At 57.8% G+C, this 27,684-nt stretch overlaps 1 protein-coding gene across 1 annotated transcript; it reads right to left on the bottom strand.

The window, feature by feature from the left end:
* On the bottom strand, positions 1-23,046 carry SEMA7A (semaphorin 7A (John Milton Hagen blood group)). Its single transcript, XM_045449097.1, has 14 exons — positions 22,818-23,046; positions 9,524-9,675; positions 8,944-8,985; positions 8,526-8,618; positions 8,221-8,305; positions 7,991-8,101; positions 7,187-7,326; positions 6,428-6,612; positions 5,473-5,581; positions 5,190-5,388; positions 2,623-2,750; positions 2,268-2,422; positions 2,002-2,063; positions 1-1,693 (listed from the first exon to the last, which is right to left on the bottom strand). The coding sequence occupies exons 1-14, from the start codon at positions 22,984-22,986 to the stop codon at positions 1,332-1,334; spliced, it is 1,992 nt and encodes a 663-aa protein (XP_045305053.1). The 5' UTR covers positions 22,987-23,046; the 3' UTR covers positions 1-1,331.
* Positions 23,047-27,684: the final 4,638 nt, after the last annotated feature.

The following is a 27,684-nucleotide window of genomic DNA, read 5'->3' as shown; positions in this document are numbered from 1 at the left end:
TAAATAAATAGCTTGTTTATTAGTAATATGTTACATTATTAAAGTGCATTGAGAAGAGATGCAGGGGCCAAAGCTGGAAGGCCGCCGGCCCCAGGCCCTGCCCTGGGCTGGCCAGACACAGCCAGAGAAGGGCCCAGCTCTCTGTTGAAACCCACGGACAGGGCTGGGGGCAGAGCCGTGCACCTGGAGAGCTTGGCCCAGGCTGTCCCCACCGGAATTCACAGTTTAGCCTAAGTTATAACATGTCCTGAGCTGAAGGTGGGAGACTAGGAGCATGGAAGCACAGCCCCTGGGGAAGGGGGCTGAGGGGAGGGGAGGGAGCCCCCCCCCCCGCCCCCCAGCCCCCAATGCCAAGGGCAGAGTCCTGGAACCTCCCCCTGAGGACCCGGCTCCTCCTTCTATATGAATGCGGTGAACCTAGGGCTCAGTTTCTCCTTCATTTTCCCCTGTCTCCCTCACCCGACCCCCTCCCATAACCGCCCCACACTGGGGACTGGGACCATGCCCCCCTCAGACTGGGATCCCAGGGCAGAGCCAGCTCATGCCACTCTCCTCGAACCCATGCCTGTCCCTAGACTCTTATCCCATCCCCGGAGCCTCAGACTGGGACCCCCCCACCCCAGCCCATTCCTTCCCCAGTCCCTCCCTGTCCCACCCCACCCACAGCATGTAGTTTTGGTATTTTCATACAGATGCAGTCAGAATTAGCTATACATGAAATAAGCCTAACATAAAAATAGAGCTTTTTCCGTCCTTCTGTCCGGAAAGCAAACATCCTTCAATAAACATGCAAGACGGCTGCCTAGTGGGACCCAGGGCTGGTGAGGGAGCCGTAGAAGGCAGCCCTGGGCCTACAAGAACAGCAGCTACCCCCAGCCATGGCAGGAGGGAGGAGGAGGGGGCAGTTTGCGTATAGAGAGTCCGATGGACTCGGGCCTCAGCCCCAAGGTCCAGAGCCTGGGGCCCAGCTTCCCTTTCCAAATCCCATTCTGGCCCATGGACTCTTGGGCTGGGAACATCACTGCATTTAGTCAAGTTTGAGGAGGAGTTTTTGAAAAGTAATCTCCAGAAGGTAAAATCTTAGGTCACCAATGCCCCAGCTTCACAGTCAGCGCCTTCACTCTGTGGCCCCCGCCACCCGTGCCTGCTCGGGCCCGGCAGCCGCCTGCGGCTGGCCATCTCCAGGCCTGGTGTCCTTCATCAGGTTATGCAGTCCCCCTGGAAGAAGCATCGGGCAAGGAGCTCGCCGGGCCCAGCCGGCTCTGGACGGGAAACTTTTCTAGTGCCCCTGAGGCTGCAGGAGCCTGTGCCATGCCCAGCCCCAGGGGACCTTAGTGGACCAGCAGGCCGAGAGTGAGCGTGGGCAGGACGCCCAGCCAGAGGGAGGCGGCCAGGGCCCGGGCCCGACCCAGCAGGTGCTCGGCCATGGCGCCGTCATCGGGCAGCAGCTCCCAGTGCTGAGCCTCACGGAGGTAGGAGCCCTCCTGGGCCTCGCAGTGGTAGTGGCCATACTGGCGGGCTGTGAGGTTCTCGATGAACAGGATGCAGTTGGGGCTCTGATGGCCTGGCTCGCAGCTCTGCTCCACGTTCTCCTCGTGGCGCCATGAGTAGGTGGCATGACGGGACTCCATGGGGCAGCTCAGGTAGTAACGAGAGTTCCGAGCCAGGGAAACCTTCTGCAGTGGGGCCCTGTCTGGAGAGGGACGGGGGAGGCAGCCGTGAGGAGAGGCCGAGGGCTCCCAGGGCAGACTGTATCCTCCTCTGCTGGCTGGGCCTCCAGGGCCAAGGCTTCTAAATGAACACAGTGCCAATCTCCTCCCCACTCTCCCCTGCCTCCCTCACCATCCCCCTCTCAACAACCACCCTCCCATACGACAGGGCCCCCTCTGCAGGACTGTCCTGCCCCATCTGCCTGGGGCCCCCAGGGCCAGGCCATGTCTCTCTCAGACAGGGCTGTGCCACCCTCAGCAGATTGGGGCCCAGCAGGGCCAGATCAGGTACCTGGCTTTGGGTTGGGGCATTCTTTGTGTGGCTCAGCTGGATTAATGGACTGCAGCACCGGCCTGGAGTTGGAAGGGGAAGAGAAAGCTGAGTGGACAGGAGGCCTCGGGTCTGGCCCCCCATCCCTGTCCTCGTTCCCCACCCCACCCCCCACCCCCACTCAGAGGAGGTTGTGGCCCAGCACCGAAGCCTCTTGCAGCCCACTGACGCCACCCCCACTCCTTTGTCCACCTCCTCCCAGGAACAAGGGATCCTGGCCAACGTACCCTTGGGAGCTGTAGATGGAGACACAGCGGCCCTGGTCCCAGCCGCAGTAGGGGTCTCGGGCCATGAGGCAGCCATGACAGCCCCCGCCGTAGACCTCACACAGGTCCAGGGGCACCTGGCTCACCTCCCACTGGGAGCTCACATACAGCTTCCGCTAGAAGAAGATCACAACTCGGGTCAGGCCAGGGCCCCCAGCCCCAACAGAGTTCTAAGTCCCCAGGCTACCCTCCAGGCTCTGAGCCCTGGGGCCCAGAGGCTCTTAAAAGGACATGCAAATCACATGCAAAGGAGCTCTGTCTTCAGCTGGCCGTCGCTGGGTAGCTCCATAGGATACAGTGGGGTGGGGAGGCTCACCCGCTCAGCGTCCAGCGACATGGCCTGAATGGCGGCCGGGTGGTGAAAGGGCTGGATCTCCATGATGTTGAAGGCAAGGCTGCGTTCCCGCTCCTCTGACTCCACCACCTTGTGGATGGTGCCCCTGTCTATGGGCGAGAGGCAGAGGGTCAGCGGATCAGTGGGCAGGAGATCCCCAGAGCCAGGCAGCCTCCCTCTAGGCTGCGCCAACCAATGGGATAGTCGGTGGAGGAGGGCTGGGAAGTCATGGCTCAGGCGAGGGTCACAGGACTGGGGTGGGGTGAAGCGGGGAGAGGGTGACTGGGAGCCTGAGGGCAAGCTCTGAAAGCTTCCAAATCTGGGCCACAGAGGCCATCCCAGGAGGCCCAAGGCTCTACCAGTCCACAGGGGCACAGAGCCGACTGTCCTATAGGCACAGCCCCGAGAGCCTAAATCCCGTGGGTGGGAGCCCATGCGCATTAGCATTTCGGTTGTTGAATCCTCCACACCCTTAAGAGGTGGGTATTATCCTCCCAGTTCAAAAAGGAGGAAATGAGGCTCAGAAAGGCTGAGCAACTTGCTCAAGGTCACACAGGTGGTGACCGGAACCCAGAGGCATCAGAACCCCACCCCTCAGCTCCTTCTACGATTCCCCTGTTTCCTGGACTCTTTGGGGATGTTTTCTTTAAATAAACTTTTCATTTCGGAGTAATTTTAGCTTTACAGAAAAGCTGCAAAAATAGTACAGACTTCCCGAATACCCTTCACCCAGTTTCCCCTAACGTTACCGTCTTATGTAATTGTGGTACATTTGTCACAATGGAGCAATCGACACTGAGACATTACTATTACCTCAACTACAGACTTTATTTGGATTTCTTGGGTTTTTCCACTAATGTCCTTTGTCCGTTCCAGGATCCAATCCAGGACTCCACACTGTATTTAATCTTAGGGGATTTTCTTTTTAATTTTTATAAAATCTTAGATCTAAAAAGGACCAGGCTGCCTGCCTCTGAGGCCACGCTCTCTCCATTCATACCTGTCAGGGACTAATGGGCATCCTGACCCCTGGGCCCTCCCGTTCCCACCTCACCCGCTGTCCCAGTTTCTAGAATAGCCTACCTCCCCCATTCCTCCCTCCCAATTTCCCAGGGCATCACTTGCCCCAAAAAAGCAGTCAGATGATGGGATGATTGCTTGCCTAGGATTCTCCTTTATGTGTCTATGGCCCCCCTCCGCAGGCTCTGAGATGTGGCCAGACGCTCCTCTGTCCTGACAAGCCCCCAGCCTTGCCACTGCCTTTGCACACACTGCCTGCTGCAGCCCCATAACTGCTTCCCACAGCTTCTCCCAAATGGGTGAGCCTCCTGCTCTCTGCAGAGGGCTCAGAAAGTTCTATATCTCATCTGGCCCTAATCCTTCCTGCTGCAGGATCCAACATGGCATCTCTCCAATGGCCCTCACACCAAGACCTCATCACTCACGTGCACTCACCTCCCAGGTCTGCAGGAGGGGAGCCCACAGCCAACCTGGCTTTCCTGGTCCTGGCTCCTGCTCCCATGCCTGTGTTGTGTGACCCTTCCTCTCCGACACCCCAATGCCCTGCCATCGCCTGGCTGACCACAGCAGCTAGGCCAGCCGCTGCCGAGCAGAGAAAGGACAGGGGCCCATGGGTGTAGCCAGGATGAATGGAGGAGTAAAGAAGTGGGGTCTCAGGACCCAGAAGCCGGACCCCTTGGTGAATTCCTTTCCTGGAGGCCTCGAGGAGTCAAACAACCAATAAGGCCACCATGGCCCTGAGAAGGCCACAGAGTGAAACAATAGCAGGAAGCCACTTTGAGGGGGAGATGTGAATAACTGAGGGTGGGTGCCTGAGGCCCTGACTGCTAGGCTCCTGGGGGAGACACTGCCCTTTCTCACAGCACCACCACTCAGTCTCAGTCTCAAGGAAAGCCTGTGGCCCCACCAACACTGATCTCCATGCTTTCTCCCAGCAGCCCCCTTTGCCCACAGCCTGGGAACAAGAAGCTACCAAAAACTCAGCTCAGAGCTGGCTCAGCAGAAAACTGCCCCCCGGGGAAGCCCCCTCTGTGGTCCTCTGCAAAGGCTCCGCTGTCTGGAAGCCCCTCCTCACGGCTCACTAAATTCTTGGCATCCCACATCAAATGTTTCCTCTCACCTGCATGGTCCCCAAGACAAGGAGAGAGTTTGATTTCCTCCTCCTGCCTAGCAGAGGCCCACAGGATCCCAGTGACCAGGTCCTTCCTCCTGACTTTCCATTTCTCTTCCTACCCCCTTCCCTGGGTCAGACATCTGGACCAAAGCTACGCCCAGCTTTTCTCGGTCTGGCTACATTTCTGCCTCTGAATCCCCACGCTTGTTCTCCTCCCATCCTAGGATACCCTCTCCTCTTCCCTCTGCCCCCACCTCCCTTCCACAGCCACACACACTGACACCTGACAGCTCTTGGTCACTCAATTCTTCCTTCCAAGTATAAAGTTCCAACCAGATGCCAGTGATATCATTCCCTATACATTTCATATCCGTTTTTACGAAGCAGGCCAGAAGGTCCTGGGGTAGCCCCTCACCTGTGGTTAGGTAAAGCACGTGGAAGGTCTCCCCACGGCTGGCCTGCATGCGGTGGACAACCACTTTCTGGTAGTGGTACTTTGAGTGGAACAGTGGCGTCTTCAAAGGCCCCATGGGCTCTACTCTCTGTGCCACCTCAGGGTGACTGTCAGCCACCTGGAAGGTCTCCGTGGGTATGGGCTGCCGGTCTGGGAGACACTGGGCAAGGAGAACAGGTCCAGGTTAGTCAAGTGGCTGGGGGGTGGGGCTGGGGCCTGGGCCACGGTGGGCGTCACAGCTTACCTTGCCAGGCCGAGGGTTGGGAAGGCTCGAATGGTAGCCCTTGAGTGAGGAAGTACGAAAGACCTTGTCAATGTCACCAAGGGAGTACACACAGACAGCTGAGTAGTTCCTGGGGGGACACAGAGACTGCCTCACTGGAGGGCCCAGGACCCACCCACCCTCATTCACCCAGGCCAGCCCAGCAAGCCCGGGCCTGAGAGTTATGAAACACCGGAGAAGGAAGGAGGAAACGAGAGAGGAAGGGGGAAGGGAGAGAAGGAAGTTTAACCAAATTTCTCTCTGTCACAATCTAATCACCCAACCTGTGTTCTGTCACAGAATCACTGAGTTCAGAGGCTAACCCCAGGGCAGGAGAAATCCCAACACACGCACTCCTGTTGGGTGATTTGCCAACCTCGCTGGACACAGCTGCAGCACACTGATGCCCGAGGAGGCCACAGGCCCGTCCCCTTCCCAGCCTGGCTGGGTCTACCTGCCCAGGGGCAACAGAGCAAGGTTTTGGCCTCCCCACCCTGTCCCCCAACTCTCCTCACATCTGCCTAACACCTTTGCCTGCCTTGTTTTCAATCAATGAGAGTGATTAAGAGGTGTGAATTATCAGGCGCAGGCAATGCCTGAGCAGGTGTGATAGCACCCAGCACCTAAGAGGCCTCAGCAGCCTCTTCCCAGCGCCCAGCACCCACTCTGAGCACAGAGCTGGTGGACACACAGGCACAGACGCAGTCACGAGCATGCACATGGCATGTGCGCGCACACCCGTCGTATACAGACTCACAAACACACCAGTGCACGCACCTCCCTGAGCACTGGCTATCCCCCACCCCATGCCCAGCAACGGCCCTGTCCCTCGAACCTGGAGTCCCCACTCGTGCCACATCAGCCTTCTCCTCAGCAGAGCCCAAGCCTCTTAACCAACGCCAGCTCCAGCCCCAGCCCTAGCATGAAGGTCACTCACCAAGGGTTGGAGAAAACACCATAGACTCTCGTGTCCCTCCACTGGCCATTAGGGTCAGGGAGCAGAAAGACGTCCTGCAGCCTGTTGAAGTTCTTGTTGGTGGCGACATCGCTGCACACCAGCATGGCTTTCAGGAAGGTGTTCCACTTGGAGACCGACAGTGAACTCTCGCCACCCTGGTCCCCCTGAAAGGGTGAGGAAGGGGAGACCCTCAGCACCTGCCCACGCTGCTACACACACCCGAGGCACCTGCCACCAGGAATGCCAGCGCCCAGGCTTCAGAGGAGGAAAGAGAGCTCTGAAAGGGGCCAGGACCTGCCAGGGGACAAGGCACAGCTGCCTCTCCTCTCAGGCCAGGTCCTTGGGCCAGGCTCCAGCCGATCCAGGGCACAGGGCCAGCAATGGGGACTGCAGGGTAAGGGTGCCAGGTCCCCATAGAACAGATTGGCACCTTCACACAGGTGAAACAAACACGTGTAAACACACGTTCATACTCACGAACACACTCAAACACATCCGGCATGAATACAGACATTTGCACACCACCACACATGCATGAGACCCCCTCTTTGCTCACGTACAGATGCACGGGCCTTCTCGTGCACACACATTTGCTCCCACAATCCCACTCCCAGACTCACTCGCACATTTCATGCACTCCTTTATGGAAACACGTGTGCACACCTGACCCAGGCATGTATTCCCTTGCTCCTGTTCAGGCTCAGACACACACTCTTGCCCACTAGGACACACACTCACCCTGCAGAGCTGGGCCACACGGGACACATTGAGAGGAGCCTCGGGGTTCTTGTCGGGATTGTCCTCTCGGAAGAAGTAGTAGATCTTGTCATCATAGGCCTGGTCTTGGTGCACAATGGTAGCCTTGATGAACTGGGGGTCTGTCAGAGACACAGATGAATGGATGTGAGGCTGGGAGCCTGCCCGGAGGACCCATCCCGACTCTGTGCGCGCACGCGCGCACACACACACACACACACACACACACACACACACACACACACCTAGTCTCTACAAACAAACCCAGAACAAATCAGACCTAGACTAAAACTCAGAACATCAGGTCCAACAGCCCAAGAGGCCTGAGACTCTGCACCCCCACCCCACACTTGTTTTGCCCTCTTCCACAAAGATGTCATCGGCCCAGGAGCAATGACTTCATGCCTAGGGACTGGGGGGAGGTCCCTGGGGGCCCCTATGTCACTTCTGCCTAATTGGCAGAGCCCTAATGAGAAGGAGGAGGTGTGGCCCCGACATGAGCTCAGCAGAGGGATACGCTATGGCTCTTGGGGACCCCACGCTGGGTCTGCAGCTTCCTCTGTTTTGCTCCCAATGTGTTGGGCCCACCCTGCCTCCACACCATTGTCTCTGTTGGTCCCTTAAAGACAACCTCCTCAGCTCTGGGTACCTGCCCCCCATTTCTTGAGCGGGCTGTGGCCCACCAGCCCTTGGGGAGCCCTCCTATGGAAACTGAGGGCTCTCCATCTGCTGCCCTGGGCATTCACACCCCTTCAGCCCCCACAGCCCAGCCACAGCCCGACTCACTCTGCATAACGGTATCACTGGTATACAGCTCAATCTCTCCCTGGATGCGGCGGAACCGAGGGATCTTCCCGTTGAACTCCTGCTTCCGGATTGTGGAGTACACTTCGTCCCCTGGGCATGGTGGGAGGGGCATGGGTAAGGGCAGACAGCTCCTAGAAGTCCCTCCTCCGAACCTGGGCCCCTGGACACAGAGCTGACCACCCTCCCCCAGCCCAAGGCAGCTACCCTACCATCAAACAGAACCAGCGAGTTCTCATCTGGGCTGAAGGGGGCATAGCCTCTCTTTTCGCCAAGCGACTCCACGGTGCCGTTCACCTGGGAGAGACGAAGGAGGGTCAGACAGCACATGATGCCATGGCCACTGCTTCCTGTGGGTGCCAGCTTCCCAGCCACAATCCCCATCCTCCCAGGGATTTGATACAAAGTGAGGCCAGCCTCAGAGTCCCCCCCGCCAGCTCCTTCCCAACGTGGTGGGGGCAGAAGCCCACCCAGACGAGGGTGAGCTGACCAGGTGCACGGGGAGGGGCCTTCTCACCAGGCTCCAACAGCTGGGGCGCCGGGCATTGGTGCCACAGATGAGCAGCCCCTCACCCTTCCTCTCCAAGAGCGTGATGTAGTTCTCACAGTCCTGCCAGGGCAAAAGGGAAAGAGAGATGTTGGCTGGAGGCCTGGCAGGCCCAGCACTAGGACCCTCAGTCTTGGGGCAGGAGGCTTCGGATCTGAGTAGAGGAGGTGCCACTGACTCCAATGCCCCAAGAACAGCAAGGACACAGGGGCCTTGGTGAAGAAGCATGTCTCCCTTCAGAATTGGGAATCCTGGGGCAGGGCTACCTCTCTCCTCCCAGACTGTGGCTCCTGAGGCAGGGCCATGCCTCCTTCCCCAGACTCTCGGGGACTCCTGTCCCTTTTCCAAGCGTGTCAGCCTCCCCTCTGTACTCTTCTCCCTCACTCACCCGCTTGTCCAGGCAGGACCCCTTCGTGGAGCCAATGTTCACCTGGAGGGGAGGGGAAAGCATTAGGCCATTCTGCCAAGGCAGCATGCCTGTGTGTGCTTTCTATGCATCCTCAGGACGAGCTCATTTTATAGATGAACAACTAGGGTGAGTGATTTACCCAAGATCACACAGGCTATTTGCCCTGATACCCAGAGCCAAAGCCCAGAGCTCACAGGCCAGCCCAGAGATCTCAGAAGATAGGGGCCATAGGGTTCTGGAGCCCAGCTTCCTGACTGGGTCTCCCCCATCAGCACTACTCACTTGGCCTGGGAGGTTAGCTCCAGGCTTTTCTCCGCACTGCCCCAACACCCACACCAATCTGGACTACCTTTAGGGAGCCTCTCGCAGGGACCATATATGGAACATAATGGGGGGGAGACCTGTTCAGGAAGAGATGCTAGCTCCCTCGGATTCCCTGAGGCCCCTCACCAAGGACAGAGGGGAGATGAGAGAAATGGGGCGGGGAGGGAAGGAGGAAGGGGCTCAGCTCTGTCCCTGGAGCCAGCAGAGGGGTCCAGGCAGAGGGGTCTAGGCTCACCGTGCGCATGGAGGCATTCTTGCCCTCGGGGAAGTCGAAGAAATAGACCTTGCCACGTCCACCCACCCACACGGAGGAGCTGCCGGGCTCGTGGAAAAGCACCGTGTGAGGCTCAGCCAGGCCAAAGTCCACCCAGTCCTGCCCTGCGCGGCCTGAGGAGGAGGCAATTGGCAGAAACGTTGAGGCTGGGCCCTGGACAGGAAGAACCCCAACCCTCCCCACCCTGCCAGGCGTATCAGCACCTGCGTGGCAGCTAGTGTTTGGGTCTGGGCTGGGGCAGTACCAGGACTCAGAGCCACGAGTGGGAGAAGTGAGGGATCCCCTGCTGGGGTCCAGCAACCAGCTGTCCTCACCTCAAAGCCAAGGCCCCTGTCCTACAATATGTGTAACCTCAGGATGAGGGCAGGATTTAGGGACCCCTGGGGAGAAAAAACACCGCCCACACTCACCACGCACATACACAGGCACACGCACACACAGTCGGCTCTTCCTGGGAAGCTGGGCTCTGGCAGGAGGAGCCAGGGCTCCCCGTCTCTGTCGCCAGGACAGAGCAAGCAGCCACCTCCTTCCCCTGCAGGTAGCTGGGCCTCTAAGCAGCCCACTTAGAGTCAAGGTTCCCAGGGATCACTTTGGTCAGAGCCCGAACCCTTCCTTTGGGAAGCCCTCTGCAACCCCTTCCCGCCCACCCAGCCCCTTAGTGAGCCGGTCAACTTAGATCAGAGCTAGAAAGGAATCTGAATGTCCACTCCTTCCCATGTTTACAGATGGGAAAATGGAAGTCCAGAAAGAGGCAGCCCAAGGTCACACAGTCGGTAGCAGGCACTGAACTAGAGCCCACGCTGCTACCCCCAACTGGGCTCTGTGGCCTGGCCTGCTCTGGTCTGGTTTCACAGGGCTGCCAGCTCACCCCGGTGGGGAGAGATCAGCCCTCTCTCTCCAGCAACTCCTGGACAGGGAGCCCTTCACAGGGCACAGTAAGCAGAAGGGCTGACCGGGACAATTTTGCCCAAAAAAGAAACCGTCTGTAGCCACTGCCTCCAGGGAGGAGACGTCTCATCTCCGGTGACATTGCTGAGGTTGTCCTGGTTGCAGGGCTAAATTACAGGGATGGGACAGCCTGTGGCTGTGCCCCCAGCAATCAGCCACAGCTAGCATCTCCCCACCTCTGACCAGCTCTAGGCCTCACCCCAGAGCGCGGCCTGACCACTGTTTATTCAGCTGCAGCAATTTCAGGAGCAGCCAGCTTACCCAAGACCCTGAAGCAGGACGCACCACAGCCCCACAGGAGAGGACAGCCATTTCCCTGAGTCTGCCCCCACCCCCGAGCCCTCTTGCTGCCAACCAGCCATTCCTACCGATTCTGCCTTCAACGGGGGTGCACCCTGTGACCCATACCTTCGTTCCCTTTCCCTAAGCTACCTCCCTGCTCGGTCAAATCATCCCTGGAAGTGGGATATTCTCCGTCTTCACCTCAGCTGTGGCCTGGCTCACAGCACAGAGGCGGAAACTCGGCCCCTGGGGGGCACACTAGTCCAAGGTCACACTAGGAGGGAAGACAAGCTGCCTTATCCAGACAGTATTGGCTGGGGCAGGGGGTGGGGGGGTGGGGGGGGACATTCAGAGAGATGCAACACCGTGGGCCACAGAGAAGTGCTGAGCTCACAGCTCTCAGGTTCCCCTGGCTCTCCTGGGGCACCCCACACACAGCCAGAGCAGCTCAGCACATCAGGCCTCATCGTACCCCAGGCTCACCCCTTCAGCCCCAGTTGTGCAGGGCAGGGCTGAGACCCCGGCTCTGCACTGGGTCGTGGGGATGTGGTGCTGGCCAAGGCTCATGGCTGGCAGGTCTCAGCCCCCGGGCTCCCCCGCCTTTTCAGTTGGGGTAAAATTAAAGTGCTGGGGTCAGCTCTCTGGCTCCCCTTTTACCGGCAGCCAGCCAGAGATCCAGACAGTCTGCAGTCACCGACCCCCTCCCCCGCCCCCACTTCCCTAGCCAGCTATGGCCAGGGAAGGCTGCTTGTCTGCGTCTGGAGACAGGCTGGGCCAAGCCCCTGGAATCCTACCCCTCAAGCCACACTGGCCTCAGAGGAGGGGACTGCAAGGCCAATCACACACAGCTCTAGTGGTTGGGAAAGAGGCACCCGAGTGGCCCCTGAGGGACAGCTCTTGTCTGGGGGTCACGGTCCTGCCGTGGGGAATTTAGTCTGATGGGAGAGGCATGGCCCAGCCCTGGAGAGCAAGGCCTGAGGGGGAGATCCGGCCCTACACCAAAATCCAGCCACAGAAGTGAGATGGCCACACCAAAGCAAGCCTCCCCAGATCTCATGCAAAACTGTTCTGGGACAGAACTCAGGACTGCTCACGAAGTACTTTTGAGGACACAATGGGAGGGAGGGTGAGGGCTGCCCGCAGCTGGGTGCAGCACCAGGCCCAGGGCAGTCCTGCACAGATCTGCAAGCCTGCGCCCCATTCCCTTTAAATCCTGGCTGCAGCAGCCGGGGTTGGGGGGAAGCAAGGGACTACTCGCCCCATTTTGCAGAAGAACAAACAGGGGCTGGCAGCATTGCCTCCCTTGACCCCCTGGCTCCTACCCCTCCCCAGTCTGCGCCTGGCGATGTGTATGGGGAGGACGGCACCAGCTCGAGGCCTTGGCCCATTCTCCACCCCTGCCCCAGCCTGGCTCCCGCACTGCCCAAGGCCCTCAAAGGGCCTGATTGTGCCCGGGAAGTGTCTGAGCGGCAGCAGCTCGATGAATACATGAAAGGAAGCTTTGTTCAGGTCACAGGAGCGGGGGCTGGGGGCTCAGGGGCAGGAGGGCTGCCTGGAAGTGAAGGCAGCGCTAAGCCTTCACAGCCAGGACCCATGGCCCGATGGCACCATCACAGAGAGCTGGGTCAAGGAGGGGGCGGCATTCAAGGCTCCGCCCATGCAGGGGCTGAGCAAGCCCAGAGGTTGCCCCTAAAAAGACCCAGCCAAGTGAGCAAGTGTCACATCCTTAAATGCATCTTTTTGCTTCCCAGTGAATCCATAGGGCTGGGGGAGGCAGATCAAAGCTACGTGGGTCAGGAACAGGCAGGAAGAGAATTCCAGACAAGGGAACCAGCTGAGCAAAGGTGGGGAGGCTGACTGAATGGTGGGTAGGTACATAGACCAAAAGGTCCAGAACGTGATGTGGAGGGGAGGTACGGAAGCCCAAGGATACTGCCCATCAGTCTCCACTGATGCCTTCTCCTCCCTTGGAGCAGGGCTAGGGTTGCAGGGCCAAGCTGGGGAAACCTCCCCTCCTCCAGCATCCCCCACCTCCTTTCTCTCCCTGCCTGACCAGCCCCCTCTGCTTCCCATCCTGGATGTCTAAAAGGAGCACCGTCTGGCACCGTGTCTCCCCCCTCACTCCCCGGCCTGACGCATTAGTGGCTGACTAAGTGGTAGCTAAAAGCTCCCAGAATAACCAGGGGTTCAGGCAGGGGAGGGGGCTAGGGGCACATGGGGAGGGCATGGCCCCAAAGGTGGGCCAGGCACCCAGCCCATCCTTGCTCCTTCTGGACCCAGAAAGCCCCCTGAGTCCCCTCCCTCCTCACAGTGGCAGGAGCTGCAAGGCCCAGCCCCAGCCAGAAAGGAGGGTCAAGAAGATAGCTGGGGGTGGGAGACAAGATGCTGTTGGCAAGAATCAGACCTGACTGCTCTTGGAGCCACCACCCTCCTACCACAGTCCCAGTGGCCCATGGGCTGGGGCAAGTCTGGGGTTCACACGCGCTGAGTTTTCCTAAAGCAGGCTGGCCTGGAGAGGTACTGCTCCTCCTCTCCTTCACTCTGTGTGTTGTCACCATCTGGTCCCCATATCCTCATTGCCTATGAAAGACGGGGGCAGCCCAAGGGGACGGTAGAATTGGGGCTGGAATGTATGGGATGTTGCTGTCCATGAAGGGAGCAACAAGGCAGGGACAGTCTTCCAACCTGACCCACTGACCCAAAGGGCCTTGAATGCTAACCTCAGGGAGCCCTTTGAAAGTGGGCATTGAGGCAGGCTCTGAGAATGGCAGGAATGTGGGCACGCAGCAGGGAATGCCTGAGTCAGGCAGCCTGGGGGGCCGGGGCACGGAGCAGGAGCCAGGCCAACCTCTGACTGGGGACCCAGCCACATCCTCCCACGATGGCACCCCACCCTGCATTGTCAGGCCCACCTCACACCCTCGCATACCACACACACGTGGCTGAGAAAGAGGAGGGAGTCCTCCTCCCCACGTGCAGTCCAAGAATTAGCATGCAGCCTCTCCACCCTTTGCAACCCATACCACACAGGTCAAGGTGGAAGAGACAGGATCTGAACAATCACTGGGCTGAGAGGGCACAGAGGCCAGACACATGGCAAGGAGGGCAGAGGTAGGGCCAGGCTACAGCCCAGGGCTTCCGGTGCCCATCACCAGCTCCAGCCCTCCAGGACCACAGCCCGGACCTCCCTGAGAGCCTCTTGATTTACAAAGCACTGTATATTGCTTCTTCCTACTTCCCTGGGTCATTTCCTGCTCCCCATCCTTCCCTCCCTGACCACCAGGTGAAAACTTGCTAACCTGATAACTGAAGGGAATCACCCACTCGCCCACTTTCCAGGTGAGCCCTGATCTCTCGGGAGCCTTTAGTAATCCAGGCCTCAAACCCTAAGGAGTGACTAATGGAGAAACTCAGCACTGCGTCAGATCAGCGGAGGGAAACTCTTCCACTGGGATGAGTGCAAATGAACAAGTGTTTCATCTCTGTTTCTCCAGATATGGCCAGGAATGAGGGCAGGAGAAGCCGTTCCTATCCACAAGCCCAGTTTCCAGGGTGGCCCTGGCCCATGCCAAGGAGCAGTGATGGTTGCTCTTGGAGATCTGGTAACACAGGACAGAGCAATGTTCCAGACAGCTGCCTGGCAGGCCCTTGAGGTGGTACTTAGCTCATGGCGGAGTGACAGGTCTGCCTGTCTTCATCAGCCATAGGAACAGTGAGCTGTGTGCTGGGCTGAAGGGGCACATCCTCCCACCCACCAAGGTCAGCTGTGGCGGGGAGGGGAACATATCTCACGTGTGGGCTCAGTCCTGGCTCCAAGAAGCCTGTGCTCCCTTTGGAAGCCAGGTGGCTGGTTGTTTGTGACCAGGACCTTCCTGAGTTCAGTTTCCTTCTCTGTGAATTGAAGAGGTTGCTACCTGCTACCATCTAGGTTTTATGACCCACTCATGGTTCTCAGGACAAATCACAAAACAGTCAGGGTTGAGTTCACAGGTCCTTTTGGGGAAGGTGGGATTATGAGTCCTGGAAAGGTCAGAGACAGCTTTTGGATGGAGGTGGGGGTAGCAGAAGAAGCCAACCTCACCTTCTGCCTCCATCAACTAGCCTGCCAAATTCCCCAACCACCCTGCAACGAAGGCAAGTCAAGTGTATGCACCCCCATTTTTTAGTTACTTTTTTATTTGAGAGAGAGAGTGGAGGAGAGGAGCAGAGGGGGAGGGGGGTGCAGAATCCCAAGCAGGCTCCATGTTGAGCATGGAGCCTGATGAGGGGCTCGATATCATGACCTGAGCTGACAAAATCAAGAGTCAGACGCTCAACCCACTGAGCCACACAGGTGCCCCTGTACCATTTTATAGACAGGAAAACTAAGGCCCCTCCAAGCCGGCAAGGGCCATGCGCTCTCTGCACCACGCCACTGTGCTCGAAGGGCCAGAGGCTTGGCTGGTGGGGAGACCAGCTGGGGCCAAGGCTTCAGGGGAAAGGGCAGTGTGGACAGCAAGCTGTGGGGGTGCCAGTCTGACACCAAAGCCTATGTGGAGCAGGGAGGAGGTTCCAAGGCCAGGGAAGGCAGGAAACCCAGGATGAACATCATGTCCTGTCCACCTTCCGCCTGCTCTTCAGCCCAGCAGGTTCCAAAAGCCCCAGAGTAAGGCCAAGGTCAACTATCCTTCAAAGGAGAGGATGGGCAGAGGCATAGGGCCTGCCCTTGGGCCCAGAGCCAGGGCAGAGGTGGGGGAGAGGGCAGAGATGGCTACATCACCCTAGCAGAGGGAGGCAGACACGATGGGAAGACTTGAGAAACAGAAGGTTCCCCAGCTCACTCTTAGCCTGGGCCAGTCGGGAGGGTGGGAGTGGGCAAAGAGCAAGGGCAGGCACCCAGCAGAGCCAGTAAGGGAGAGCTGGCAGGGGCCGGCTGCCAGGGCTGCATTTCATCAGAAATCAGAATGTCAAAGGAGGAGAATGACAGTGATGGCAACAGTGATTTTCCTACCACCAAGCTGTTCCACTGCATTTATTATGTGCCAGGCACTATTCTTAAGTGATTTGTAGATAAATTAACTCACTTGGTCATCACTGAACTCTTAGAAGGTGGGATCTCTTACTACCCCCATTTTATAATGAGCTCAGCGAGACGCAGAACTTGAGTAACCCGCCCGGGATCACACAGCTGTTAAGTGATGGAGGTTGACTCTCAGGCAGCTTGATTCTGGAATCTGTGCTTAAAGCACTGCGCTCCATAGAAGGGCCCTTGGAAGCTTCCAGGCCAGTGCCTCCCACACAAAAGAGAAGACTGGGGGGCAGAGAGGGTGGAGCCTGGTCAGAGGCCTCTTGACCCATGAAGGCCTGACCGCGATGCCCCAAAGAGAGTGTAAGAGCGTGGGTGTGCAGACCCGAGGCACCAGGGATTAGGGGTGTGGGGTGGGGTGGTAGGGATCTGGGGGTGCAGCACAGCACTGAGTGCTGACCAGCATGACTAATTAGGAAGATAAATCTCTTGAGATCTCTACCCAAAATAGAAAGCACTGTCGAGCCTGAGGCAGACCACAGTGAAGGGCAGGATATGCTCATGAACCCTTCTTTATTATCTGTCCAGCCAGGTTCCTACCCAACCAGCACCAACCAGAAACACTCGCCTCCACCCCTGACCCCTCAGCTCAAAAACCCACCATGACTCTCAACTGCCTACCCAGCAGGGCCCTCCCCCTCTACCTGGCAGTCAAGGCCCATGTCTGCTCATCTCTGCCAAGGCTCTTTCCCTCCTCCGCACCTTTGCTTGTGCTCTCCTTTACCTTGATTGCCCTTTCCCCTTCTGTCTGTGCACATGGTCTTTCCTGTCCTTGAACACCTGGTCTCAACCTCCCTGGCTTTAGGAAGTGTTCCCTACTGCTCCAGCCCTCACTGCTCTGTCCTCCCTCTGACCTTGTGCTATATACCATCTGGCACACACCATCTTCTCTCAGATCACCTGTCTGGTGGGATTTGACCTGGACTGTGGGGTCCTGAAGGTGACGTCCAGGCTTCCTCTCGCTCTGTGGGCCCTGGGCCAAGCCAAGGCCAGGGCTGGGCAAGTAGGGACAGTTTAGATAGTAGGGAGGGGCAGACTGGGGTAGTAGGCCACGTCGGAGGAACTAACATCTTGGATGAGGCTCCTGAGCCACTGACAGCGTGCTTAGTTTATCACAGTGACCTTCCTTCCTCACCAGGCTGGCTCAGAGCCCTGGGCCCAGCAGATAAACAATATGAGTGGTTCTCTGCGCCCCACCTTGCCCCCACCACATACACCTGCCCTTCGCTCTCAGTCTGGCTCTTCCTCTCACCCCACACTGACCTGTCCTGCTCTCATCTCCTGTCACAGTCCGTGGCTACACCTACAGGTTCCAGATCTCCCAGGTGCCCTCCCTAACCAGGCAGCAGGCCCACCTCTCCAGGCACCTGTGTGCTCCCCAAGGGCAAACCCTTGGGCCTTCTCCTGCTCTCTCCCCTAGAGAAGCTGCACAGACCTAGGCACGGGGGCAGGTGCTGGCTGCCTCCACAGTGAGGGCTGCCCCTGAGGGTGTTAGCACAGAGCCCGAGCCCTTGACTAGAAGCAAGGGGTGCAGGAGGCAGGGTAGGATCAGCCTAATCCCAGGCTGCCGTGACAGTTAAACCCAGATTAGCCCGTGACACAGATCAACCTGCCCTCAAGACCTGAGGCCCAGCTGCCCTGAGGAAAAGACCAGAGGAGGCACATCAAGCTGGCCCAATCTAAAGTCCTGAAGGGAAGATGGTCATGGCCAGTGGGACTCCTGGGAGCAGAAAGCACTGGGGCCGGAAGAGTCTGGGCTCAGCCGAGCTGGCCGAGGAGGAAAGTGCTCAGTGAGCCCCAAGCCTGGGGAAAGAGCATGTAGACAGACAGACAAGTGAAGGGAGGCCAATAGCTGAGGCCAAGAGCAGGCTTGGGCAGAAGATACAGTCCTGGTCCCAGCTCTGCCTATGTCATTGGGTGACCTTGGGCCAGTCTCTGTCATCTCTGGCCTCAGTTTCCCCATCTGTGGAACATGTCGGGGAACGTGTGGATCTCTGACATTTGTCTTCTGATGTCCTAAGCTCTGCCCCATCAGGCTGTGTGGGTTGGAGTCATTCAAGAAGTTTCCTTGGAGGAAGTGAGACAGAAATGGCAGAAAGGAAGAGAATGGGGTGCTGGGGCGGATGACAAGCAGGGCAGTGGCCCTGAGGCAGGAAAACATGGGCGCTGGGGAGCGGTGAGGAAAGATGTGTGGGAGACAAGGTAGGCATGGGGCCCGGCCACCACGCAGCACTGGGGAAAGCAGTAGCTTTGTCACTGTGTATTCGAGGTGAACTGTTCAGCGCATTAACGTGAAGGGATGGAGGGGCCTCACGGGACAGACAGACGTGTCCAAAAAAGGAAATTAAGAGAAGGGGAAGCTTTCCGGCCCCCGAGCTGCCAACAGAGCAGAGGAAGTATGGTCAGTCTCTTGTGACATAGCCAGACGCCTATAGTGGCTGACATAAGGGACACGGGGCTGGGTGTGGAAGACAGGACGTCAGCTAGGGCCTCAGCTGTCAACCTTAGGGCCACCCACTCCCACCACTGCCCTCTGCGGGCTGCTGGACCCCTTCCCCTGGCTGAAGCCTCAGCTTACCACCTGCACATTAGGGGCCCTGACCCGACCCCCCACAAAGAAGGGTACCCAGTTCTCCCTGCTTCTCCTGGGTGCCCAGAATTCTGCCCCACACCTGCCACGTCCCCTATGCCCAATGACCTACCCCTGCTAAGGTGACCTTCTCCTGGAAGGGAAAGCTGGTCAGAGGAAGGGCATGCTGCCCTCAGCAACAGGGCCTAGATCTTCCCCACAGGGAGAGTCTCTGGTGAGGAACAGGCTGCCTCATCTGCAGAACCTGGGCAGTCAGGAGTTAGGCAGAAAAGCTCTGGTCTCCCTGGACCCAGCCCTGGCTTCCCATCAGGGAGCTAGGACACTCAGGAGGCCTTCCCTGCCAGATCCCTCTTCCTGCTGGCTGTGTAAGGTCAAATGGCTCACTTTAGATGTCCCCTCCTGCAAGAAACCTTCCTGGAGCCCCCAAGCCCTGGCTAACTCAACGTCTTCCTCCTGGAGACACCCACTCAGCTCCTCTCCTCTCCCTGGTCCTAGTTGCCAGTTTATGAAATTATGTCACACCAGGTACTTCCTCCTGTCCCTCCCCTCTGACGCTGGCTTCTACTCCTCCTGGCATCCCAACTTACCACCTCTCCCGGCAAGCCCTCCTTGATTGGGCAGACTGGGTTAGGTACCTCCTCAACCCCCATAGTTGCCCTTTGTTACAGGCCCTGCCACATTTTATTGTAACTGAAGGCTGACCTGCCTGTCTGCCTCCCCATCTACCCTGAGAAATCTACAAACTTGTCTACTTTCTCATCCCTGGGTCCCCAAGCCCTGCCCTGGGACCAATACAAGGTTGGCCCCAGCAAATGTCAAATATGCTAAATTACTATGTCCACCCTGGAGACCACAAACCAATGAGCCACTTCCTCCAGCTGATTCACAGCCTTCAGCTCACAAGAGAAAAAGATAGGAAAGAACACAGAACTCAAGGATTTCCCCTGACTTCCCAGGTTTCAATTTCTCTCACCGCTAAGGTTTGAACTGGCCACGACAGCCTCTGCCCATCCCAGAGAATTCGCACTGATAAATATAAGCTCCTCCCTCCTTCTGCCCACTTTGGACATTTGAGGAAACTGAGGCTCAGAAAAAGGCAAGTATGTGCCCAAGGTCACACAAAAAACCAGGTCAGAGCTAGGACCAGAGCCAGGCTCCAGACCTCCCATCTCTTTTCTCCAAGCCGTATAGTCTTAAGCCCGTGCCAGCATCCACCCCACCCCAGCCTACTCTCAGAATCTTCACTATCCAGGACAGAGGGGCCACACGGCTTGCCAGGATGCTCCCGGTGACATCACCGTGCATCTCTCCCAGCTCTCCCAGCTTAGGAAACCCCCCTCTCCTCCTGGGAATTGCCCCCCTTCCCTGGTTCTGCAGAGGGAGTTCACCTTGAAGGTGATGAGCACATCTAAGTCCCCAAGGGGGCAAGGATTTCCACTGGAAATGCTGATGCTTGGGGAGCCCCAGCCGTGACCTCATCTCCTGGAGGAGGTGACAACAACCCCCTGCCCTGGGGAGTCGCCCCATAATGGCTCCCCCAGCAGCCACCAAGTCAACAATAACATCCTGTTGTTTAATTGGACAAGGGAGAGCCCAGAACCAGCTGGGCAGGTGGAGACTGGAGACTGGGCACTGTTTCTCTCGTTTCATGCTGGCTTACCTCTGACCTTTGGGGTCAGGACCTTCCTGGGCTTCTCCATCTCCTCCAAGCAGGGATTGAACAGGAGAGGGGTGCACAGCTTACATAAGCATGCCAACACAATCTCCTCTAGCCCCTGCTTGCAGGGAGGTAAGGCTCACACCTGGCATCTGTGACCAGTTCATGTGTCAGTGATGCCCTCAGAGGACAATCTCCAGAGCCCTTCCTGATCTGGCAAGCTCTGAGGGTCAGAGACAGATGCAGAGTTCAAGGGAACCCAGCAGGTCAGTGCTGACACAGTCCTCTCTCTCCTGGCCAGGCCTTCATCAGGCTGAAGAGGCATCAGCCTTCCCAATAAGTGCAGGCTGGGAATCTCTCAGAACTCCCTGATCTAATCTTTCCCTGAGGCTTAGGAGACCAAGCAACAAAAAATAAATGACAGAGAAGAACCCTCCGTATCCACTCCAGTCCTTGCACCTATCCTGGCTTAAAACTAAAACTCTAGTCTATGCTTCATAAAAAAAACTGGCTCCAGAACTACCATTATCTTTGATCTAGTCATTCATGGAAGTCAATTCCCACAGCACCCCAACCCCTGCAAGACAGGGACCTGGCCTACAGCAAAGGCTGGAGGGCCCTCTTCTCAGCCTACTCCCCTGTTTGCCCTGCCCAAACCCATTCCTGTCCGACTGCCATGTGTCACCCCACAGGAAATAGGAGACAGCTGTCAGCCAGGCATACCATCACCAGCTGGTGGGCCTGGGGGATAGGCGGATGGCAGGGTCCGTCTGGCCAGTGGGGCGCCTGGCACTGGTGCAGATGAGCAAAGACTGCCTTTGGACAAGATAGGTGAGGGGGTGGCAGATCCCAGTAGGGATCAATAGTGCATTATGAAGCAGAGGGCACGGCCAATGCGGGCCTCTGTGGTACAGTTGTGAACTGTGCGCAGGGGAGAGGTGGAGCTGGGCTGGGAGCTTTGAAAGTGGGTAAGAGGACTGAAAGCAGCCTTAAATAGCCCCAGGGTGGGGACTAAGTGCCCAAGATGTGGAGGTTCACATTAAGTGCTAAGATGTGGCTGCGCATTAAGTATAGGGGGAGGGGTCTTAGGAAGACTTGGGGCTAGGAACAAGCAGAGCCAAATGCAAGGGGTTGGGTGCAGGGGGGGCGGATTCCAGAACACTCAGATATGGCCATTTGCCCTTTTCAGAGTGCCCAAATGCTGTGCTGTCCAGGACAGCCAAGGGGACGGAGTCAAGGCAGGGATGCTGGCAATGCAGAGAAAGCCTGGGCTGGAGCTCGTATGACTGAGGGGTGGGCAGGTGTCCACCATGAATAGGCGACCAGAGGTCCAGCTTCCTGCTCTACTCCTACCAGAAATACCTCTGGCTGGGTAGCAGAACTGGCCCCCAGAGTCCCTCCTTTATGGCCAAAAAATTGCCTAAATCCTTCTCCCCTCCCTAACTCAGAAATAGCACTGGTCCTGTGCCAGATCAGAGCCCCCAGTTTGCACTGTGAGCTCACACACTGCGGAGTGACCTTGGGCAAGTCACATTCCCCCCGCTGCAGCTGCAGATCAGGCTACTTGTTTTGTGTGTGGGATTTTTTCCTCTCTCTGCTAAGAATACCTGCCCCAGATAATGCTCAGGCTCTGGCAATTCCTGCAAACCGCCTCAGGCATCAAAGGGCCCCCAGCAGGGCCAGACCAGACCAGTCCCCCAGTCCCCCAGCCCCCACTACGAGTCCACCACCACCACAGGGAGTCTGCAGTGCCGCCAAATTTGGAGGACAGAGCTCTGTCGGTCTAGGGGCGGGGAAGCATTTGTGTGCAATGCAGGGGAGGGGAGCTCAGTTCCTGGCAGCAGAAAGACTCAAACCCCACCTAAGCCGGCTTTCTGACCCATTGTACAGGGGTCTAAAGTGAGGCACCCCTGGGGGAGACTCTGGTCCCCCGGTTCACATATCTATCGAGGCCTAAAAGCTGCACTCCCTCCCCAGATTCGCCACCTGGGGGTCCCAACGTCCGTGCCCCACCCAACGGGCACTGCCCCCCAAGCTGGCTCCGATTCCTGATGACAACTGCCACGTGCAGACAAGGGGGGAGCGGCCGGTCTTGGCATTGCAGAGGCAGCGCCCGGGTGCCCCAAGCCTCCGCACCGCACCTTGTCCCGGCTCGCCACTGGGTGTCCACCCCTTTACCCGGCCCGCGCTCGGGGCCGGGGCGGGGGCGGGGGCAGGCAGCGGGGTCTTTGTTCCCGCAGCCGGAGCGCAGCGGCGGCGGCAAGGGGTCCGCGCCCCCCTTGCCGGCCCAGCCTGCGCTGCGTGCGACAGCGGAGCCCGCAGCTCAAGAAGAGGAGACCTGGGTGGAGGTCCCGGTCGAAGAAAAGGTCCTGTACAGAGGTCCTAGCGCTGGAGGACCGAGAATGCCTCTCGGCCGAGAGAGGGGCCCTCTTCCTCCCCTGCGCCCCGGCGCTGCGGTTCCCGACTGGGGGCGGACTTGGAGCGACTTAGCCGGGGCTCCGGCCCCCGCCGCTCGCTCGCCGCAGCGTTACAGCCGCTCCAGCGTGCCAGCGCGCACACTCACACACTCACCCAGACCCACACGCTCCCCGCGGGGACAGCCCGGGACCCGCAGCGCAGCGCAGCGCACGCACTCCCTCCGGTGCCGCACACTCTGCACCCGCCCCGCGCGGCGTCCGTTCCCTTTCCCCACCGGCCGCGCGGCGCCACCTACCTTTCCAGACAGCGGAGATGCGGGGTCCGCTCCTCGGGTGGCCTTGGGTGGCGGCGGCAGTCCAGAGCAGCAGCAGCAGCTGCAGCAGGAGCCAAGACCGAGCCAGCCGGCCGGGAACGCGGGCGCGCGGGGCGCCGAGGGAGGCGCATCCGGGCGGAGGCGGTGTCATCCCGCAGCCCGGGAGCGACAGCGGCGAGCAGCCGAGACTGAGCCAGCGCCCGACCGCAGGCTGCTCCCAGTGCAAGGAGGCGGAGTCAAATTCCTGACCCCACCCTCCCTCCCCGCTTCCCCACCCCGCAGCCTTTCTCGCCTCCCTGCTGCCCAAGGGGGGCGCAGTGCCCGCAGCTAGGGAACCTTCGCCACCCTCTCCCGGGCAACTCCAAGGGGAGAACCCGGACCGCCAGGGACAAGACAGACGTGGACTTCTCTGATCGGTGGCAGGCCCTGTACCCTCTCTGGGCCTGAAATCCACTCCCCCATACCCCATGAAAGGGTTGGCCTAGAAGTCGGGAAGCATCTCTCCTAGGGCATGGACCAGGTAACTGCACTAATGGCCAGCTAAGTGGTTTGGCCCCTGAAAGCTTGGTTCTCAGAGGACAGGCTAGCTTAGAGTATACACGGTTCCCTCGGAGACTATATGGAGGAGCAAGATGCTTTCCCCTGGGGGAAAACAGGCAGAGGAGTAGATGATCTGTGGGGAGCACTCAGCACCCCATCATTGCTCTGCCGTGAGAACGTGGAATTTTCATCTTGGCCTGACTCCCTCCCCTCTCCCTTCTCCTCCCTTTCCCAACCAGCAGCCTTCTGGGCTGCCTCCCCCCAGCCAGCTGGTGTATGCTCAGAAAATCCAAACTCATTTCCATGTGAGTGGAGGGGGATGTAATTAAGAAGTCCCCTTTCCCAAGTAGAGAGAGGGGAGCCTCCTGCATTCCCAGGACTCCTTGTCCTGGAGGCAGGGTCAGACCAGCTTTAGGGAGTCTCCGCCCCCAAAGCATATAGGGCTCAGCCAAGCAGGCAACCTGATGACTCAGTGATGATGCCCGGCAGGATCCAGACCCAGTCCCTCTGCAGTTGGGTGGACAGTCCAGGCAGTTCTGCCATCAGCTCATCCTCTTAGAGCCACGTGGCTGCCTTCCATGAGGGGGTCTCCTCTCCTCGGGCCAGAGAGCGCCCAGACTCTCCACCTCTGCTGTGCCTGAGGGAACCAGGGATGGGAATCCCACTTACCCAGGACTTACTGGATACCTCTCCCCAGGCAGGCTGCACTGAGAGGAGGCAGGGTGAGGAGGATGTAGCAGAGGTACACATGGGCCTCTAGGACCCACACGCCTAGCTGGACTTGATTTACACGCTTCAGATACCATTGAAGATGGATATAGGCTGCCCAGGCCTCAGCCCCGGCTCCAGCCTTTTGCCCTGTGCCATGGCCAGAAGAGTTTTCTTACCAGGAAGTTTTGCTGTACCATTCCATACTTTGTTTCCAGCTATCCCCTTCCTTCTTCCCTAAGGGCCCCAAGATACCCGAACAGGCCAAAAGGTGAAACCAGGATGCCTCTAGAGACCGGGCAGGGCTAGGTTCCTGGCTCCTGGGTGGGGCCAACAGCTTCCTGATGCCCAGAGTACAGTGCCCCAAAAAAGAGGGAGGCTGTGAGCAAAGAGCCCCTCCCCAGGCCGCACCCAAGCCTGTGGCCCTGAACCCAGCAGCATGTCCTTGTCCAGGCTCGTCTCCAGGACATACTCTCTCTCCAGCCCAGGGCCTCATCTGCTGAACTGTATGGCCTCCAAAGTCTATCCTCTCTGCAAAAATAAAGAAAATTAAGAAATCACCTGTGCCTGCCTTTAAGCACTGAGAAGTCAGACTTAACGATCACATTGCCCATGTGCTAGGCAACTCACAACACACAACCCACTTCCACCTACCTTATCCCCACCAGTTTTACATTCTCTCCCTCACCGAGGGAGGGGGCACAACCCCATATTAGAGGACACTGAGGCACAGGGAGGGGGAGGGATTTGCCCAAGGTCAGCTGGTAGAGCCAAGGTGGACCTGGGTTTTCTGACTGCAACAACCAGTGGCTGGCGCTGAGGTTACTATGTGCTACGCATGTTTCACAGCCCCACTTTAACTCAGTCCATCTTCAGTCTTGTAAGTAGGTGCTATTGTTTGGCTCCCTTTGCAAACAAACAAACAAACAAACAAACAAACAAACAGAAACCAAGGTAAGGTACAGAGAGGGAATGTGATGTACCCAAGGTCACACAGCTAGATAGAGAAGGGCTGGGATAGAAGCTCAGGTCATCTCCCTGGGGCCCACACCTTTATCTTCTACATCATCATGCTCCACTCTCCGTGCACTGCACCCTGTTGCTGCTGCCTGCTGTGTGTAGCTGGGAACTGGATCCAGATGATCCTCGGAAAGACGCAGACAGGGCCCAGGTTGCCAGGTGCCAGGCTCGGGCTCAGCCTCCCAAGCAACAGGGCAGCAGATGGAAACTGGGGTAGATGCCAAGGAATTTTCTTTTTCCAGGCTGGGGTGGGGATGAGGGGGTAATGCTGAAGACTGTTCCACCTCATGCCCTAGGGTGGGGCCTCTGGCTGGGCTTCTCCATGCCTGGCTTAGCACCTGCTACACCAACGGGCACCCCTGAGCCAGCCAATCTAGGGGCAAAGGGCCAGATGGCAGCCCACTCCTGGCTGGCTACAGGCATCCAGGGAGGTAAGGACTGGGCCCGTGATTGGGGCAGTAGCTCTACAGGAGAAAGCAACTACACTGTGGGTATAGTGGGAGCAGGTACCCAGGGTGCGCAAAGCAGAGGACTGGTGTTTGGGTGTGGACTTTGGTGTGCCTCAGGCAGCATGGGGAAATCAAATGAGGACGGCACAGGTGGTGACAAGAGCCTGCCTGCCTCAATGGAGGCCAAGGCTAGCTTTGGGGCCTGGACCAAGGGTGGAGGCATAATCTCCACTCACAGCAAATGGTGGGAAATGAAGGAGCAGAGGAAGCCACAGATGTGACTGCAGACAGATCTGAGGGGAAGTGCATTCCTATTGCCCTCTTTCCCATGGCTCCCCACATGGGGGAGTCTGGAGAGAAAGCTGGGAGAAAGAAATGGTGCAGGGGCTCCTATTTGGAGAAAAAGACCTTGAAGGGGTCTTCCCTGTGGGGAGCTGAGGCACAGCCAAATCCGGAAGACCCCTTAGGGAGTCAGAGAAATGGACACACACCGACCTGAAGTTCATGGCCCCATAGCAGCATCGGGACCCCCTCCCCAGACTTCCAAGCAAAGCCTTGCAGGGCCCTATCAGAGCATTCCTTCTCTCTCCAAGCTTTCTCTGATCCCCTCCTCAGCCCTGATTCCATGGGTCTTCAAAGGAGTGACCTGCCTCTAACAAGAAGCCCGTCGTAGGTATAAGGCACCCAAGCCCATAACAGCCCCTTCGTGCTAGACCCACCATGTTAGGAGGTCTCTTGTCCACTCACAACAGCAGCTCTAACTGCACCCCCTCCACTAGCACGGGGCAGAGACCAGGGAAATTCTGAGAACAGTGAAGCGGAAGGGGGGCGGGGTGGGGCTGGGGAACACCAGGAGGGCACACGCTCCATCTACAGAGCAGTTGCTACTTAGCCCCAGGCTATAGGGGCCATGGGAAAGTACACCCAAGATGACAGGCAGTCTGACTTTTCACTGGAAGCTGAAAACTGAGTTTATGTTGAAACTATCAGCTTTAAAACAGTGGCAAAAAAAAAAAAAACCCCAAAAAACAAAAACCAAAAAACTCAAGTAAAATGTTTATGACCACCCAGGCCACGTCTGGAAATTCCAACTTACTGTGTGCTCACTGTATGCAGGCCCGTGACTATCTCATGGGCACAGGCATAGACACAACAGCAGCTGCCTCCCCTGTACTTGGCCCAACCTCCAAAGACCACATCAGGGCTTAGGCATGGACCACATGATGTACACACAGGACACCCTCCTTGGCTTGCGCGGGCCCTGGTACCACATCTCCCCCTCCCCTCAGAGCTCTGTCTGCCCCTAAAACTCTCCCCACCTATCCAAGCCTGTGTCTTCCTTCTAGGCCAGCTCAGAGCCACGGTCTCCCAGGCGGCTGCTCAGACGAAGAACTTCACACAACTGCTGCTACCCTTCCTAGGCTGAGGGTCAGCGCTTTCCTGAAGCATCCCATTCCTGCATCTCTGTTCTCCGATCTAGTTATTCCAGATACATTTTTATTTGTTTGGCCCTACCCTAAATTTTTAAGATTGGGGTCTGGCTTGCCAAGGGGAGAGACAAAAGCAAAAATCCACAGGGGGCTATTCAGTGATGGACAGGAGACTGGCAGATAAGAGCTAGCCCTTTTCTCCTTCCATCAGGACACTCAGCTCACCTAAAAACATGTCAGGTCCTCCCATGGCTTGCAGGGGCAACCCAGTGTCTTATCCCCCAAACTCTACACGCCAGGCCCTGGGCTTGTGGGGCAGGAGTGCCACCTGGTGGCCACTTTGGAACAGAGGGGAGTCTTAGCATAGACTGTGGGTAGATACAGACTCCCAAGCCTTTCTGGAGACAAACTCCTCCCTCCACCCCACCACACCCCCACCCCCATCTTTGAGCCTCTATTCTCAGTGCCCAAGGCCTGTGGCACAGCAGAATCTCGTGGGAGTCATGTGGAACCCATCCTGCCTAAAAAAGTCTCCTGACTAGATGTGGCTGAGGTCAGAGCAGGTCCCAGCATGGCCAGTGACCCAAGTAAGGCCCTGCCCTAGCCCAGGCCTCCATTTCTTTGTTTACAAAATGACAAAGAGAAACTATCCTTCTGCTCTATCTCCAATCTAGACCAGAGACACACCAAACTTTCTCATTC

This window comes from Leopardus geoffroyi, chromosome B3, assembly GCF_018350155.1.
Source record: "Leopardus geoffroyi isolate Oge1 chromosome B3, O.geoffroyi_Oge1_pat1.0, whole genome shotgun sequence".
Taxonomy (NCBI): domain Eukaryota; kingdom Metazoa; phylum Chordata; class Mammalia; order Carnivora; family Felidae; genus Leopardus; species Leopardus geoffroyi.
This window is presented reverse-complemented; position numbering and strand designations above follow the sequence as displayed.

Excerpts from the sequence above, each read along its gene's own strand:
- SEMA7A (XM_045449097.1), bottom strand. The coding sequence starts at position 22,986 with ATGACACCGCCTCCGCCCGGATGCGCCTCCCTCGGCGCCCCGCGCGCC. Across the intron at positions 2,751-5,189 it reads CGTGCTTTACCTAACCACAG|ACAGGGGCACCATCCACAAG; the intron begins GTGAGGGGCTAC and ends TCTCGCCCATAG. Across the intron at positions 2,423-2,622 it reads TGTCGCTGGACGCTGAGCGG|CGGAAGCTGTATGTGAGCTC; the intron begins GTGAGCCTCCCC and ends ATCTTCTTCTAG.